Raw genomic sequence first — 14,783 nt, 5'->3', positions numbered from 1 at the left:
CTTAAGAAGACAACACTTTAATGGAAGAGTTTACAGGTGACCTGGGATGAGAGGCAACAAATCCTCTAAAACTAGAAAGCAAAGCCAACCTGCTCCTTTCTTCCCGTACGCCAAACACCTTCTGAACCAAAATAACCCCTGGCAAATCAGCTTAATGACACTGGGCAGTGCAGCAGCAGTGAGCAGGACACTGGTACTTACTGTCCTCCAGCTGCACCTTCCTCTGGGGCAGGCTGGCCGTGGCCTTGAGCTGCCTGTAGTCCCTGGTGAGGGCGGACACGAGGCTGGCGTGGTTGGTGGAGCGCACGGCCCACTGCTGCTCACTCTCAGGCAGGTTGGGCCAGGGCAGCAGCAGCACGTTGGACAGAGCCCTGCACACCAGCACCTGGGCCTGGGAGGGACAGGAATCACAGCCACACAATGGTTTGGGTGGGAAGAGATAGGAAGGGAGGTTAAAGCTCAGGTGTTCCACCCCTGCTTTGTGTGTCTCTGGACGCTGAGGATGGATTGCAGCTCCCAAAACACACAACACCTGAGCTCCTGGTAGCCACAGTGAGATGGGAGAGCAGAAAGCCACCTCCAAGAGCCCAGACAGCACCAGGGTTGGACAGACAGCAGAACCATTGAATCTTGCAATGGTTTGGGTTGAAGGGACCTTAAAGGTCACATAGTTCCAACCCCAACTTCCACTAGACCAGGATACTCCAAGTCCAGCCTGGCCTTGGACACATCTAGGGATGGGGTAGCCACAGCTTCTCTGGGCAACATTGAGCAAAGAGACAAAGTTTTTAACGTTTTTTCTGAGTGAATTTTTGCTAGAGCACAAGCCTGGAGTGAAGTGACATTTTATGGCTGTCCAGCAGTGCTCACTGTACAACTGCAGAACACGAGCCCAAGTGAAAACTACCAGCTCTGCAAAGAGAGAGAAGAAAAACTCTAGGATTCAAGGGCAGCTCCCAGCTCTGTCAGCCCTTCCCTGCAGCAGTAAATCTCCGGTGTTTATAAAAACAAAGATTATTTTACTTCCATTACTCCTTGTCTGGTTTACAGGCTGAGCTTCTGCACTTGTGCAGCACTTTGTGCTCCCTTGCCAGCACACAACACAACCATATCCCAGCACTGTGGCTTTTCAGTGCTATAAATGGAATGCATTTATATTATTTACATTGCTTCTGCAACATAAACATTTGAGTCTCACAAAAATCTTTGTGTAGATCAGAATCAATGTGCCTGTACTGTAAAGATGATGCAGAACTGGGGATGGTGTCAACCTAAGAGGTGCAATTGTGCTTTTTCCTTGAAACAGATCATTAATTACATACAATATCACTGTCATTTGTGGATATCCACAACACAGAGATGACTGCTGCCCCTCCACTTGATTGTTGAGGTTATCCCTCACCACCTGAGGCACATCTTGCCAAGGACAGCTGATTTGCAGGTGAGACAGCCGTGGCCCACTGACCTTGTCGGGGAGGCGCTGGGCAGAGGTGTCAGTGATCCTGTTGAACACTTTCTGCACGGCTGGGATGCTGCTCAGGAACACCGGCCGCACCGTGGTGGCCAGGGACACCAGCAGGTGGCACGCAGACAGCAGCAGCTTCTCCTGCACCTGAGACACAGAGGGGTGGTCAGGCTGCCCAGTCCCAGCTGCATACACAGCCAGGCACAGCTCACTGAGCTGCCAGGACCTGGGGATGCAGCCAGGGGGGGTCGGGTTCTGTTCCCAGAGAAAAGGGACGGGATGAGAGGAAATGGCCTCAAGCTGTGCCAGGGGAGGTTTAGATTGGATTTTGGGAAAAGTTCTTCATGGAAAGAGTGGTCAGGCAGTGGTGGAGTCCCCATCCCTGCAGGGATTTAAGAGCCATGTGGATGTGGCATTTGGGGACAGTGGGTCATGGTGGCCTTGGCAGTACTGGAGGAATGTCTGGACTCAATCTTAGACAGCTTTTCCTAACAATTCTAACATTTATTTGTCAACCAGAGCATAACTGAAATCCTTTAACACATGAGAGAGAAAGAGACTTCCCTGCTTTCAAACCATAAAAACATTAGACTGAGTTTGAAAGCCTTTAAGTTGCTTCTGCTAGCCTGACCCCCAGTGCTGTTATGACACCTCCCACAGCTCTGGGATGCTCCAGCCCAGCCCAGCTGAGCAGAGTGCAGCCCCCAGCCCCAGGGGAGGATTTACCTTGGAGCTGATGAGGGGGGTGATGGCCTCCAGTGCTGTGGACACCAGGGAGATGAACTGCTCGGGGTTCTGCCGGTGCACCTCGCTGTAGAACTGGGCCAGCCAGTGAGCATAGGCCTGCAGGGCTGCCAGGGACTGGGCGTGCCTGGGGACAGCAGGGGACACTGTCAGCACTGAGCAGCACACAGGAGAGGTGTTTTGGGCAAACCTGGCAGCGTGGTTTGAAAAAAATCCTCATTGCTTTTTTGGAGCCACTAAGGCAAAGGCGTGAATTGATAAAGCCAAGTTATCACCAACTTGTACTGGATGTAAGCACAGTTCATAATCACACTTTTATCAGGTCAGGATTGTGTCAGGAGAGGTGTCCCAAATGTGTGACAGTGTTGCTTTCTCAGGCAAGCATTAGGAAATGGATCACAGGTTTCTTCAGGGACAGGGAAAAGGGTGAACCCATGCTGACAGATCATGGAAAACTCCTCCCCAATTATTATCCCCAAGCCAGAAAATCTCCTCCCAAGCTATTATCCCCAAACCAGAAAAAACATTAAAACAACATGACCTGCACAAATTTCAGTGCTATTAACTTGGGGCTAATAGGAGAAATCCCATTAGTTATACAGTGATATGGTGAAATCTAGAGGAGGTCTTCAAGGAGCTGCTGAAGGTGCAGTTACAAACCAGAACAAGGGTTCAAACCTTAAATTCTGCTCACAGAACTGGCAGAGAACAGATTTGTGCATAGTCTCAGCAAGGGAGGGTCACTAAAAGTCTGTCCCAGAGGTGATGTGTGACCAGAAGCACCAAGATTTCACACAAAATCAGTGCCTGCATAGCAGGCATTGTTTGTCCCAGAAATGGCTTGCACAGCTGTAAGGTTTATGTTTGTCTTGGAAGACAAGGATTTCCCTCAACAGGGAAAAACTTCTTTTACCTGAGGCACAGATGTGACTTTAGTAGCAAAAAATCCATCTACTGGATTTATAAATGGTGGAACCATTTCTTTAAAATATCACTGTTGTAACACTTATTTCCTCATTAATTACCCCGCTCTTACAGCCACCAGCACAGGGCACAATCCCAGCTTGCTCTCAGAGCTGATTTAAGGGGCATTTTTCCTTTTCAGCACAAACATGTTATCCTTTAAACAACCTGGGTACTTCCATTAGAGGAAAGACAGGTCCAACACGCTGGCAGGAGCCTTGACTTTCATCAGCTGAAAAAGGTGCTTTCCTGGGGAGCTGCCAGCAGCTGGAGAGGCTGTTTCCCAGAATATCTGAGCAGCAGATCCAAGCCTTCCCCACCCTGTGAGTGGCCAGTTTGGGGCAGCCCACACTCACACATCGATGAGGTCGGGTTTCAGCACGGAGGGAACGGCAGTCTCAATGTTGTACAGTTTGATTTGGGATCCATACAACGTCACCTTCACCAGCCTGCAGGGGCAAAAACACAGGACACTGCAAAGGGATTGTACAAATCTGCTCCAGCAGCTGGTCTAGTGCAGCTCTTCCCCAGTCTGGGTCAATATTTAGCTAATACACAAATGAGATTTTGACCGTTTAGCTTAAAATAATTCAGAGTCTACTGTGCTGTTTGGGAAAAAATGGAACAAGTCAGATGTTCCTGCACAGAAATGAAAACACAAAACCTAGGTAAAGGCCTGAAATTCTGCCATTTGTAACTATGTGCTAATTAAGTATCTTGGAGAGGAAGATAAAATGTCTGTCCCTTCAGCTTTCACAGGTCTTTTCATTTGAGAGAAGAATCATGGAATCATCCAAGTTGGAAAAGACCTTGAAGATTACAAATATAGATGAGAATTCATAAACAACTGAATCCCAGCGTGAAAATCCATCTTTTGTGCTTCAATCCTGACTCTGAGTGAAGGCAGAACAAAGAACAAAAAAGAACACAGCCACTGACAATGTGGAGCTGCTAAACAACTGTACCCTCTGGGAAGACAAGCTGAAAGGATAGGACAGGAGGCAATCTCTCCTGATGAATTACACCTGTAATGATAACTGAGGAGTGGAAACATCTCTGCCTGCCCAGCGAGTTTGGGTGTTATAAAGGAGTGGGTTAGCTGGCCACCAGTTACAGTACAAGTAGAGTACAAGGGCTTGAGATTAGGAGTCTGCTGGCTGTAAGGAGGTAAGGGACAGACAAGGTATGATGTTGTGTGAGGGACAGACAGGGTAAGGTGGTTAGGAAAGGGACAGGTTTGGGTTTAGCCAGTTATGCAGAGGAGAGAAAGAGTCAGTACTGTGTGAAGCTGCCTACGAGGGAAGGAGTCAGTTATCAGAAAGAAGCCCACTGCAAGGAGGCATGAAAAGGTTTCCAATAGAGGAGTGGAGGGGTGGCAGCCCAGCACCCACCTCTCCACCACGGTGAGGGCGTCGCTGAACCTGGCGGCAAACACGTCCCCGGTGAAGTACTCGGCCAGGCGGCCCACGGCCTGCAGCAGAGAGCTCAGGTCCCTCAGGGAGCAGTGCAGCCTCCTGCAGTCGTTCTCTGCTGTGATGTTCAGCCTGTGACCTGCAGGGACACCACAGCAACACAGCCACACATCAGTTCATCTGATCGTGCCCCCAGAGCTGCAAATCCCTGCTGGCGCAAGGGAAAAACCCCACGAGTCTGAGATGAATCCCTGCAGCTCTTGGGCATGGGAAACCTGTGACAAAGGGACAGGAAATGCAAAGCTTATTCTAATTACATGGCAAGAACTGTGAAATTAGCTCAGCACAGCTCAGATGGTGTGAGAGCCCAGGGCGTACCCCTGGCCTCCTTGGGGGTCTCAAAACCCCCTGGCGAGGGTCTCAAAGACCCCTGAGTGAGACCCTGCTGTCTCAGGCACTGAATTCTAACTCCTGGGGGAAATTACCAACACAGAGGGAATGGAAACAAGCCACCAAAATTAGTAAAGTATAAATTAGATTGTTAGAACGTAGATAAATAGACTTTTGGGAATGTTTATGATAAGGGACACGTGGCCAAGATGGAGAATTTGGGGGGTGGACACCTTTTCCTCCTTCTTCTTCCTGTCATCCATGTTGGGTGACACGTTGGCACTTTTAGATTGGATGGGGTCAGGGCTGGACCATTTAACAAGATTGTATTGTATTGGGAAATTGTTGTAAACATGCAGCATGTAGTTCAGACTATATAAAATAAGCCCTGCCCTCACCAGGCAGATTCCACCCTGGATGCCAGGCTGGGCAGACTGCTGCTGGCTGGGCAAAAAGTTCCTGAGATAAGAAACAATAAACAATCCTTGCAGCCTCTGAAAACCCTCTCCAGCAATCTCTCTTCAGCTGCTTCGGGAAAAACCAGGGTTTAAACCACTGCATGTCCCTCTGGGGTGATCTTGGGTCTAAGGAGAAACCTCAGACTGGGAGAAGATGGCAGCACTGGGCCAGACACTGCAGCACTGGGGCTGGGAAAGCAAGCTCAGCTCTTCTGACCACACTTCAAAGGCTGATAAAGGTATCAATGACTATTTCAGCCCTTTCCATCTTCATTTCCTTCTGGAAGATGTAATTCCTACACAGAGAGAAGCCTGTCTGTGTCTTGCTGCCATCAGGAGCATCCCCAGCTCTGCAGAAGATGGTTTTCCCCATGGAGAAGATAGTTTTCCACACTCCCTCTGCTGGCTACAGTTCCAGTGATCCAGCAGCAGATTTGGGACAGAGAATTTGTGACTTCACTTCTGATGTGAGGTGTGTTGTACACTTCCATATTTCTCAGGTACAAGAAACAATCTGCTAATGGGATTTTCCAGCCCCACACAATCATCCTGCTGCTCAGGTGTGGACACCTCAAACATTCCAGAGCTTCTACTAAAATAGCAAATATGTTCTGCAACACCATTTTTCGAAGAAAATCACATTTTCTTTCCACTGACTGTATTTCATCTCAGACCAAACTTTCAACAACAAATTCTCCATTTTGTGGGCACATCATCCTGTGCCATGTGTTCTGGGATGAGCAGGGGTGTTGGATCAGAGGCTCACTGAGGTCCTTTCCAACCTAACCCATTCTGGGATTCAATCCAGAGCTGCTGATCCAGCCCCAGGACAGTTCCTAACATAGGCTGCACTAAACCCCTACACATTGCTTATCCAAGGGCTGAAATGATCCTAAAACTGGGAATACTTTTTCTAGAACTGGCTCTACAATAGTCACCATTCTGCCATGTCCAGCAGTATTGGAGATGTGACAGATTCCCTTCCTGGTCACACCAGTGAATTTCAATACAACCACAACCTCCCCTCAGGCAGATCTCCCTGCCACTGCTTCCCTTGTTTCTCAGGAAGGAGCTGTAGTATTTGGTGCAGCACACCTACTCTTAACACCTCTGGTATCTTCATTTCAAATACCAGAACAAGGAAAGAACCAAGCCTATAAGAATAAATCATATTATGAGATTTCTGTCTGCTGCTGGAGTTTAACTACTGAGCCATGAGCTACCACACAAGTTCTGATCAACTGAGTATAGAAAAAGCAACACCAAAGCAGGTCTAGAGTGGTTTTGCAGGGATGAAGGAGGGAGGAGCACAGTGTTAGAGGCTGGTTATTACCTGTTCCTGAAGTGACCACGAACTGCTGGAGCCCCAGATACACTTCCAGGTTATCCTGCAGAACAGGAAACTGGAAAAGAGAAGAACTCATTGTGATCCTGGGGCTTGGCAGACACTAACACCCAACTACTGACTGCTCTGCCAGAGCAATTTCTCCCCAGTGCCTTCAGAAAGGCATTTGGAGGAAGGGCAGGATGGGCTCTGGGCTGATCCTGCATCCCACAACATCCCAGGTCCTGACAGCTGTCAGGAGAACAAAGACCACTCCCCTGAAGGCACTTCCCTGTGGCAGCTCTCCTTTGCCTCTAACCCCAGCAATCAGCCTGACAAGATAATGGTCTGACAGTGGAGTGAGGGCACAGCTGGAGGGACAGCCCAGGCCAAGGAGCAGAGGAGTGGCAGAGTCTGAAGTGCAGGAAGTCTGTGCTCACCCCCTCACCTGGAAACATCACCTTCTCAAAAGGTGATACTTCAAAACCTCCCAAAATATCATGCAACCTAAAAGCTGAGTTCAGTGCCTCTACCAGGGTAGAGAAGGGAGGCAGTGCAGCACTCTGCCAGCAAGCTGTGGGCTGCACCAGCTGAAATTCCACGGGGAAAACAGCCAAAGGAATAAACAGCACAGTCCTCATGCACCCCAGTGTGGGAGCAGAGTGTCAGCCCAGCTCCATCACTCAGCAGTGACAGCAAACACGTCAGGTTCTGCTCATACTTCAGCTGAGGAATATTGCTCAACCCTTTCAGCCTGGCACAGCTCTGTTTAATTTCTTTTGGGGAAAATGGTTGAAATTGGTGGTTGGTTTTATGGAAGTTCCCTCACCCATCAGCAGAAGGAGCTGCAGCCCTTCCTTGCTCAGCATGGGATGGAGCAATGGCAGCTGCTGTCCACTGCTTTAATTATTTGCCACTGCTAAAATTCCTAACTAATCACTGAACCCACCAGCCCTGCAGGCACTGGGAAAAGCACTGGGAACTGCTTGAGAGCCTCCACATTCCCCAGTCCACAAGAAGGAACAATGCATAGCTCAGGAAAACACTCCCTACCCATCTTCCAACATGCTGTGCCTAATTAACAGTGGAGTGTCTTTGCATAAATGCCTGAGGGGAGTGTAAAAAACCACAGAGCCTTCCTCCTGGGAATGTGTTACTCCAAGGAAGCCACATGCTCTGCTCCATCTGATCCATCTGCTCCCTGAAACACCATCTCCTCTCCTTGGTGCCTCCTGCTGACTCACACCAAAGCTGCACAGCAGCCTGTGCTTTTGTTCCCTCCTCCTAGTGACAGGCTTCTGCTTCTCTGCTTCAGGAAAAACAGCAAAGGCACTTCAGGTCAGGCACCTTCTGCCTCTGCAGCAGCCCAGTTTTCTCTGCTTCTTGGGAATACAGGTCAGAGGGTGAGCTGTGCAGTGTTCCCAGCAGGACTGATGCACCTGCTGAGATCCCAGTACTGTTATTTCCCTTCCTCCTCACCTCTCCTGGACTGCTCTGAATTCTGGGCTACACTTCCATCCTCAAGATCTCCTCCTCAAAACTGTGATGCTACAAACTCAGACAACTTTTACACCCCCAAAGGTAGTGACAGCAGCTGAAGAGATCAGATCACTTATCCAGATCAGATCTGCTTCCCAATACTCCAAAGCCTCTCTCCAGCATTTTTATCTAGCCTCTAATTAAAATAAAGATTCTACTCTTTAAAACCCTATTAATGACACTTATCTGACCAATTCACAGCCCTTATTTCAAGATGAAGGACAAAATAAACAGCACAGAGGGGTTGCTGCCAAATGCTTACACTTTGAGAGAGGGGAATTTCTAAAGAGTATCCACCAAGCTGGACACTGAAACACTCTCTTCAAAACACACCAAGAAATGCAACGAAGCCAAAGCAACAATTTTCTCTCTTCAATTTCTAATCTCCCCTTGCCAAATTTTGCAAGAAAAAGAAAATCTCCATCAGTTGGTGCTCATTCCAGGTGGCACTGGGGCTGGGGAAGCACTTACCAGTGTGGAGAAGGCGTGGGTGGGCAGGAGCTCCATGACTTTGGCCACCACTTCCAAGCTCTGGCGCAAGTACCGCTGCCACTCGGTCTGCTGCTGCAAACAGCAGGGACACTGGGGTGAGCACAGCCCCTCCCAGGGGAGCACTCAGCTTTGGGGACACTGGGAAGGAGGGACAGCAGGGAGAAACCCCCACACACAAAGCAGCACCTCAGAGAAATGGGATTTGCATGCTCCACTTGAATTTGTTTTTATATAGAAATGATAGGGGACAGGGCAGGAGAAGGGAGGGGAAAGAGTGGCAATGATTTGATAGGTGAATTAAACAATTATTTTAACACTGAAAAATTCTTTCCATGCTCAGCCACACAGGTGACTGAGAAAGAAGCTGCCTGTTACCATCATAGCCCAAACCTGCTATTGATAGGAGAAGGAAAAAATGGAACAAGAAACACACACAGCAACATAAACAACAGAATAATCAATAGCACCATGTCCTGACTTCATTTTGTCCACAAATCATGAACTAAAACCCTTTTCAAGTTTTATACCAAAAGCCTAAAGTCTAGCAAGTATCATCATTTGCCACCCTGTTTTGGAAGCATAAGGACAACTTCATCAGATGCTCCAGATAATTTATATCCTTATTTATGACATTATTATCACCATGGAAAGGCATCCAAACACCAACATGGTCTTTACAGGGGTATGACAGCTAATTATAAGTGTCAAATCAATCAAGAAAATAATTAATTTTGCCTATGAAATGGTGCTGCTATCAAGCTCAGAAGCTGTGATGTGACCAGCCCTCAACATCCCAGAATATAAAAATCTCTCTGATCCTATTTGTGGTGAAAGTCCCTCTGCTCCTTCACCTACCCTCTTGTGACACCTAACCTACCCTCCCAGGGCTCTGGCCCCACCCATTTTGGCCACCTACTTCACTTTGACATTTATCAGTTTCAAGATAATTTTTTTTAATCAATGCCAATTTAGGAGAAATAAGCTTAAACACAAACACCAACAATACACAGCTTCAAGCTTTTGCTTTAGAGATATTTTAGCATTTCAATTCCCAAGTGACCAACAAATTAATTCCAAACTAAGTAAACACTTTAAACTCCAAAGGAATGACATGGCCACTTAATACCTCTGACAATCAGAACACAAGGATTTAAATTTTCCCCCCAGTAAGTTAAACCCAAAGGTTACATCTTCAGTGTGACTTTTTGTGGAAAGCATCTGAAGCTGTTTTAAGCTCAAACCCCCCACAGAAGGGAGGGGAGGAGCAGCTGTTTAGCCCATACTCCCAAGTGCAAGCTCTGGAGAAGGCACTGCAGGTGTGGCAGTCACAGGTGGCCTGTCCTGTCCAGCCCTGCTCCTTACATCATCATCCAGGGTCTCGTCATCCAGCTCCTCCAGCTGAGCCTGGTTATACCTGAACTGGATCCGGTTCAGCACCTCTGTCAGCAACAGAACCAAGGCATCCTCGTACCTGCAGCCACCAGAAGACACACAGAGAGCTGGCTGAAACCCTTCCAGCAAAGGAAATCTAAAACACAACACTTACACCAAGCAGCATTCAGGGTATCAGCTCATTTCACAAGGTACTTGTAAGGAAACTGCCTTGGCAATACCCACTATCCCTCTGTCTCTGGAAGGGAAAGGGAGGATTGTCAGCCACAGAAACAGCCCCAGAGTTAAAAACAGGAAAAGCAGGAGCAGCTTGCCAGGAACAGCACCAGGTGTCCACAAACAGGAGGCACCAAGAGCCTCCTGGAGCCTGGGCTGTGCTCAGCAGCCCCTGAATGAGGAACAGAGGAACCAGGGCAGCTGTTGCTGTCTCAGGTGGGACCCTGAGCCTGTCTGTGCTGCTGTCTCCTTCCCCACACTGAAATCCAGGCCCTTCTCCCCTGAAACAAAGCCAGCCCCCTTCCTTCTCTCTATGTAACACTGAAGGTGTGTCACTGAAATATCCCTGCACCCCTGGGAGCTGGCACAGAGCACAGAGCCAACAGAAATAATGCCAAGCTGCAAACTCAGCAGAGCACACAATCACTGCTGCTGCCACAACACCCAACTTCAGCGATTTCAAGCTGGGTTAGTCTGATTTTTCCTTGAAAAACCTTCTCCAAACAGCTGGGGTCTCATTAAAAAATCCTGTGTTTTTTTCTAGAGAAAATCAGGTTGGAACAACAGGCATAAAAAAAGAGTAACAGACGCAGAGCTTGACGCAAGCCAAGTGTCAGATGTGACAGTCAGCTGTGCCACCAGCCAGGCTGCTGCAAGCTCTGGGCAAGGTGGTGTAACCTTGCATTTGGCAACTTCTCCAGTGGTAGAAGTGGCACTGTGTACAAAAAGCAAAGTTTCTGAACCACAGAAGAGGAAACATCCTCTGTGCCCCTGTGGTGTAACCACCCCAGACTGCCCAGCCCAGAGTTCCCACGGCTCAGGGTGTGCAGGACTGCAGGTGTCAGAGCTGCCCCAACCACTCACAAGCTTTATTGATGATTTTGGAGTCTGACAGACCTAGAGACAGCTTTTTGTTACAATCTTCTCCATCACAAGCTGAGTGACACCAAGACCACACGCAGGTTAGGCAGGCACAGGAGCAAATACTGAAGTTCTAAAAATCTGCTTCTTGAGAAATTCAAACCCCACAGTTCCCATGCTGAAAGGAAGAGCTGTCTGCTCTACAGCAGTTCCACTTTTCCTTGTGGTTATGATGCCAGGCTGGCTTTTAAAAACCAACTGCTGCTATTCAGGGTGCTCAAGGGAAAGAATCTTCTGTCCGCACTTAGCAGAACCAGACAATGCTCAAACCATGGTGCTTTTAAACCTAAAAACCCAAACAACTCACCAGGATATTCACCAGACTTTTAAAGTGGCAGCAAAGAGACTCTTCTCAAACAAAACCCAGCCCTTTCAGGGTCAGCATCTGCCAAGGAAGAGCTGCCAACCACTGCTGTAACTAATACACACAGCAGTAACCAAGTGCAACTTTGGACTTCCAGTCTCATCTGTATTTCTCAGAATCACATCCTCTATTTAAAGAGGAAGTTTAAAATCCTAATTAAATAAAATTTGTTTCCTATTTCATTAATTAGTTGTATGAGCTGTGTGAACACTAAGTAAGCAACCTGTGTTGTAGTTTCCTCTTCTAATTTGTGCTCAAATATGCTTCAGTTCTATTTTAGACTACAAAGCTTCCTTCCTCTGCCTGCAAGGTTCACACACAACATATGTAAGTGACAGTTTGTCTACCCAAACCTGCTCAGCCTGAATTCTTGTGAATCAGTGTGAAACACTGAGGTTTATGCTTTTTATACTTGATGATTTTACACAAAGAAAAGACTCAAGCACACATGAAGATGCTGTAAGCAGTAGCTTTTTTCTCACAGCTTTTCCAAGGTGACCACAAAGCCTCTTTGCTGCTGTAGGAAAAAAATTCTTCCTTGGGAGGGTGGGCAGGCCCTGGCACAGGGTGCCCAGAGCAGCTGTGGCTGCCCCTGGATCCCTGGCAGTGCCCAGGGCCAGGATGGATGGGGCTTGGAGCAGCCTGGGACAGTGGAAGGTGTCCCTGCCATGGCAAGGGAGGGATGAGATGAGTTTTAAGGTCCCTCTACCCCAACCCATTCTGTGATTCCAGGCTGCCCCAGCCCAGCCCTCACCTGTTGAGCACTGCTTCTTTGTCTGCCAGGCGACTTTTGATTTTGCTGGTCAGGTAGTCCAAGAAGAGTGTCCAGATGTCCAAGCAAGAAAAGTAACCTTCATGTGTAGGCTGAAAAACACCAAAATTCCCAATAAGTACCACAAGCTATGGCAAGATGGATTCCACACAGTGAAAACAGGAGGTAACATCCACTTCAATCCCTGGCAAGAGATTCTTGTTTTACTGAAACAGTTCTAGGATGCCACTGGAAAGATTCAGAGCTGCCAAAAAATGAGCAAAAACTCTTGGACAAGGGCAGGAACCCAGGAATTATGAGGTTGGTCTCAGCATTAACCCATCTCATGGCTTGCTACACCAGTTTCCATCATTCCAGTGCCTGAAGGAGCTCCAGGAGAGCTGGAGCGGGACTGGGGACAAGAGATGGAGGGACAGGACACAGGGAATGGCTTCCACTGCCAGAAGGCAGGGCTGGATGGGATATTGGGCAGGAATTGTTCCCTGGGAGGGTGGGCAGGCCCTGGCACAGGGTGCCCAGAGCAGCTGTGGCTGCCCCTGGATCCCTGGCAGTGCCCAAGGCCAGGCTGGATGGGGCTGGAGCAGCCTGGGACAGTGGGAGGTGTCCCTGGACATGGCTGGGTTGGAATGAAATGGTCCTCAAGTTTCCTTCCAACCCAAACCATTCCAGGATTCTGTGATATTATAAAGCTGTTTCCTTTGTCATTATTCCTGTGTTGCTGGGCTGAGTTGCACTGACAGCTTCTATCTAAAGCCATAGAGATTTTTAATACAAAAACTGAAAGCTACAAGAAAGCCACAGATTGAGGACAAAGAACAGCACCCCCAAACACAAACCAAGCAAGTCTGAGAGACTTTTCCACACATTGCCCATTCCAAGGAGCAGGGAAAAAAAAATTTAAGCAGAATCAAAGTAAAACATCAGATAAGTTGTTGTTGCAGGGTAAGCACCAGTGGGAAATGCCAGTAAGGCCCAGTTCAATGTTCTTTTTTTGAGTTGATTGGGGCAAACAAGAACAACAGAACAGGATGGAAAACATGAGGATGTGGGGCTGTACCTGATGAAAAGTGTATTTGAACAGCAGGGCCAGGAATTCAACCACAGGGAACTGGGAGTAGGACTCGATCCTCCTCAGGTGCACGCTCACAAAGAGACGCAGGAAATCTGTGAACTTCTCAATGTAGCTGCAAGGAGAGCAGAGAGCACTGAGGACAAACAGCAAAGCAATTGCAGTGAAATAGTGATAGAAAACACTCAGAATCTTCTCATTCCAAATAAATAGCTGACTATCAGGAGAACAATTAAATATAAAGCCCTGCATGGATTACCAACCCTTCACTCCACTAACAGCTGAAACAGCAGAAAAGACAATCCAGTCAAAAGCAACTTTAATATTCAGATAAATATTGAGTTCAACCAGGCCTGCAAATGAACACAACCCTCTCCACCCTGGAGAAATAATTTGATAGCAAAGGTCACTGTACTGATGGAGACAGGATTAGTGAAATGACCTGTAACCCCTGAGGAATTCAGCTGGAAGTAAGAAGTGAATGCAGGAATCAGCAACAGAGTGGTTACATTTACAGGAGGGGGGGGGAGAGCCAGGGAGCTGAGAGCTAGAAAGGAAAATTCCTCCTGCAGTGGAGATCAGCTCCATCCTGAGCTGAGCCCAGGCTTGAGACTTATTGGGAAAAGAAAGAGAAATCTTCCTCCAAAGCATGGGCTCCTCAGGGAATGTACAAAGTGTAGTTCCCAAAAGGAGCCTGCCACCAAATTTTCAGGGACTGCAGCCAGAGCATGACCTGGTGCAGCAGGGAGAGTTCCTGAGGGAAAAATGGCAAATTCCCACTGGGGTGAGATTTACTGGGAACACAATCACACCCTGCACAGCACAGCTTCGCAGGGTTAAAAACCATCTCCAGATCCATCTGTGCAGCAAGAGTTAAACACTCCATCAGCCACAGGAGGGATGGCAGCACCACACACATCACACACAGGCAATTCCAGCCTTCCCTCCTGCCCAGAGCTCTGAAATGCACCAAACTACTCAAAGTCAGTATTTTCAATAAAATGTTTGGCTCAGCACAGTTTCAGACAGGCATGAGCAGCCTGGTTTTACTCCACTGCCTGATCTGCACTGCTGCAAACTCTGGGGATTTGTTTTTGGGTTTTTTTTGGGAATCCCCACTCTTTCTAACAAGAACTCCCTCACAACCAGCAGCACTGGCAGCTGACAGAGCTGCAGCACTGGGGGCTGTTGTGAGCCTTCAAAACCACACACTGCTTTGAATATGCAAAAAAGATGAAGTTCCTTCTTTATCTGGCATTCTC

General features: G+C 48.0%; 1 protein-coding gene across 4 annotated transcripts in view; it reads right to left on the bottom strand.

Moving 5' to 3' along the window:
• The window catches only part of XPO6 (exportin 6), a 55,851-nt gene that overhangs the window by 9,139 nt on the left and 31,929 nt on the right, over nucleotides 1-14,783 (bottom strand). For 3 of the 4 annotated variants that reach the window (XR_013776244.1, XM_079321058.1, XM_079321060.1), the window contains exons 8-17: nucleotides 13,510-13,636; nucleotides 12,435-12,544; nucleotides 10,150-10,258; nucleotides 8,767-8,859; nucleotides 6,766-6,835; nucleotides 4,564-4,723; nucleotides 3,529-3,621; nucleotides 2,192-2,336; nucleotides 1,466-1,612; nucleotides 202-391 (exon numbers count right to left, since the gene is read on the bottom strand). Coding sequence is in view for 3 of the 4 variants with exons in the window: in XM_079321058.1 (XP_079177184.1) it covers nucleotides 202-391; nucleotides 1,466-1,612; nucleotides 2,192-2,336; nucleotides 3,529-3,621; nucleotides 4,564-4,723; nucleotides 6,766-6,835; nucleotides 8,767-8,859; nucleotides 10,150-10,258; nucleotides 12,435-12,544; nucleotides 13,510-13,636 (1,244 nt within the window). In the remaining variant the exon portion in view is untranslated. The remainder of the gene's footprint in view (nucleotides 1-201; nucleotides 392-1,465; nucleotides 1,613-2,191; nucleotides 2,337-3,528; nucleotides 3,622-4,563; nucleotides 4,724-6,765; nucleotides 6,836-8,766; nucleotides 8,860-10,149; nucleotides 10,259-12,434; nucleotides 12,545-13,509; nucleotides 13,637-14,783) is intronic. The other variant, XM_079321059.1, reaches the window with a different exon arrangement.

The sequence above is a fragment of the Erithacus rubecula genome (genome assembly GCF_903797595.1).
Source record: "Erithacus rubecula genome assembly, chromosome: 17".
Taxonomy (NCBI): Eukaryota; Metazoa; Chordata; class Aves; order Passeriformes; family Muscicapidae; genus Erithacus; species Erithacus rubecula.
Note: the sequence above shows the minus strand (reverse complement) of the source record. Positions and strands in the feature narration are given on the sequence as shown.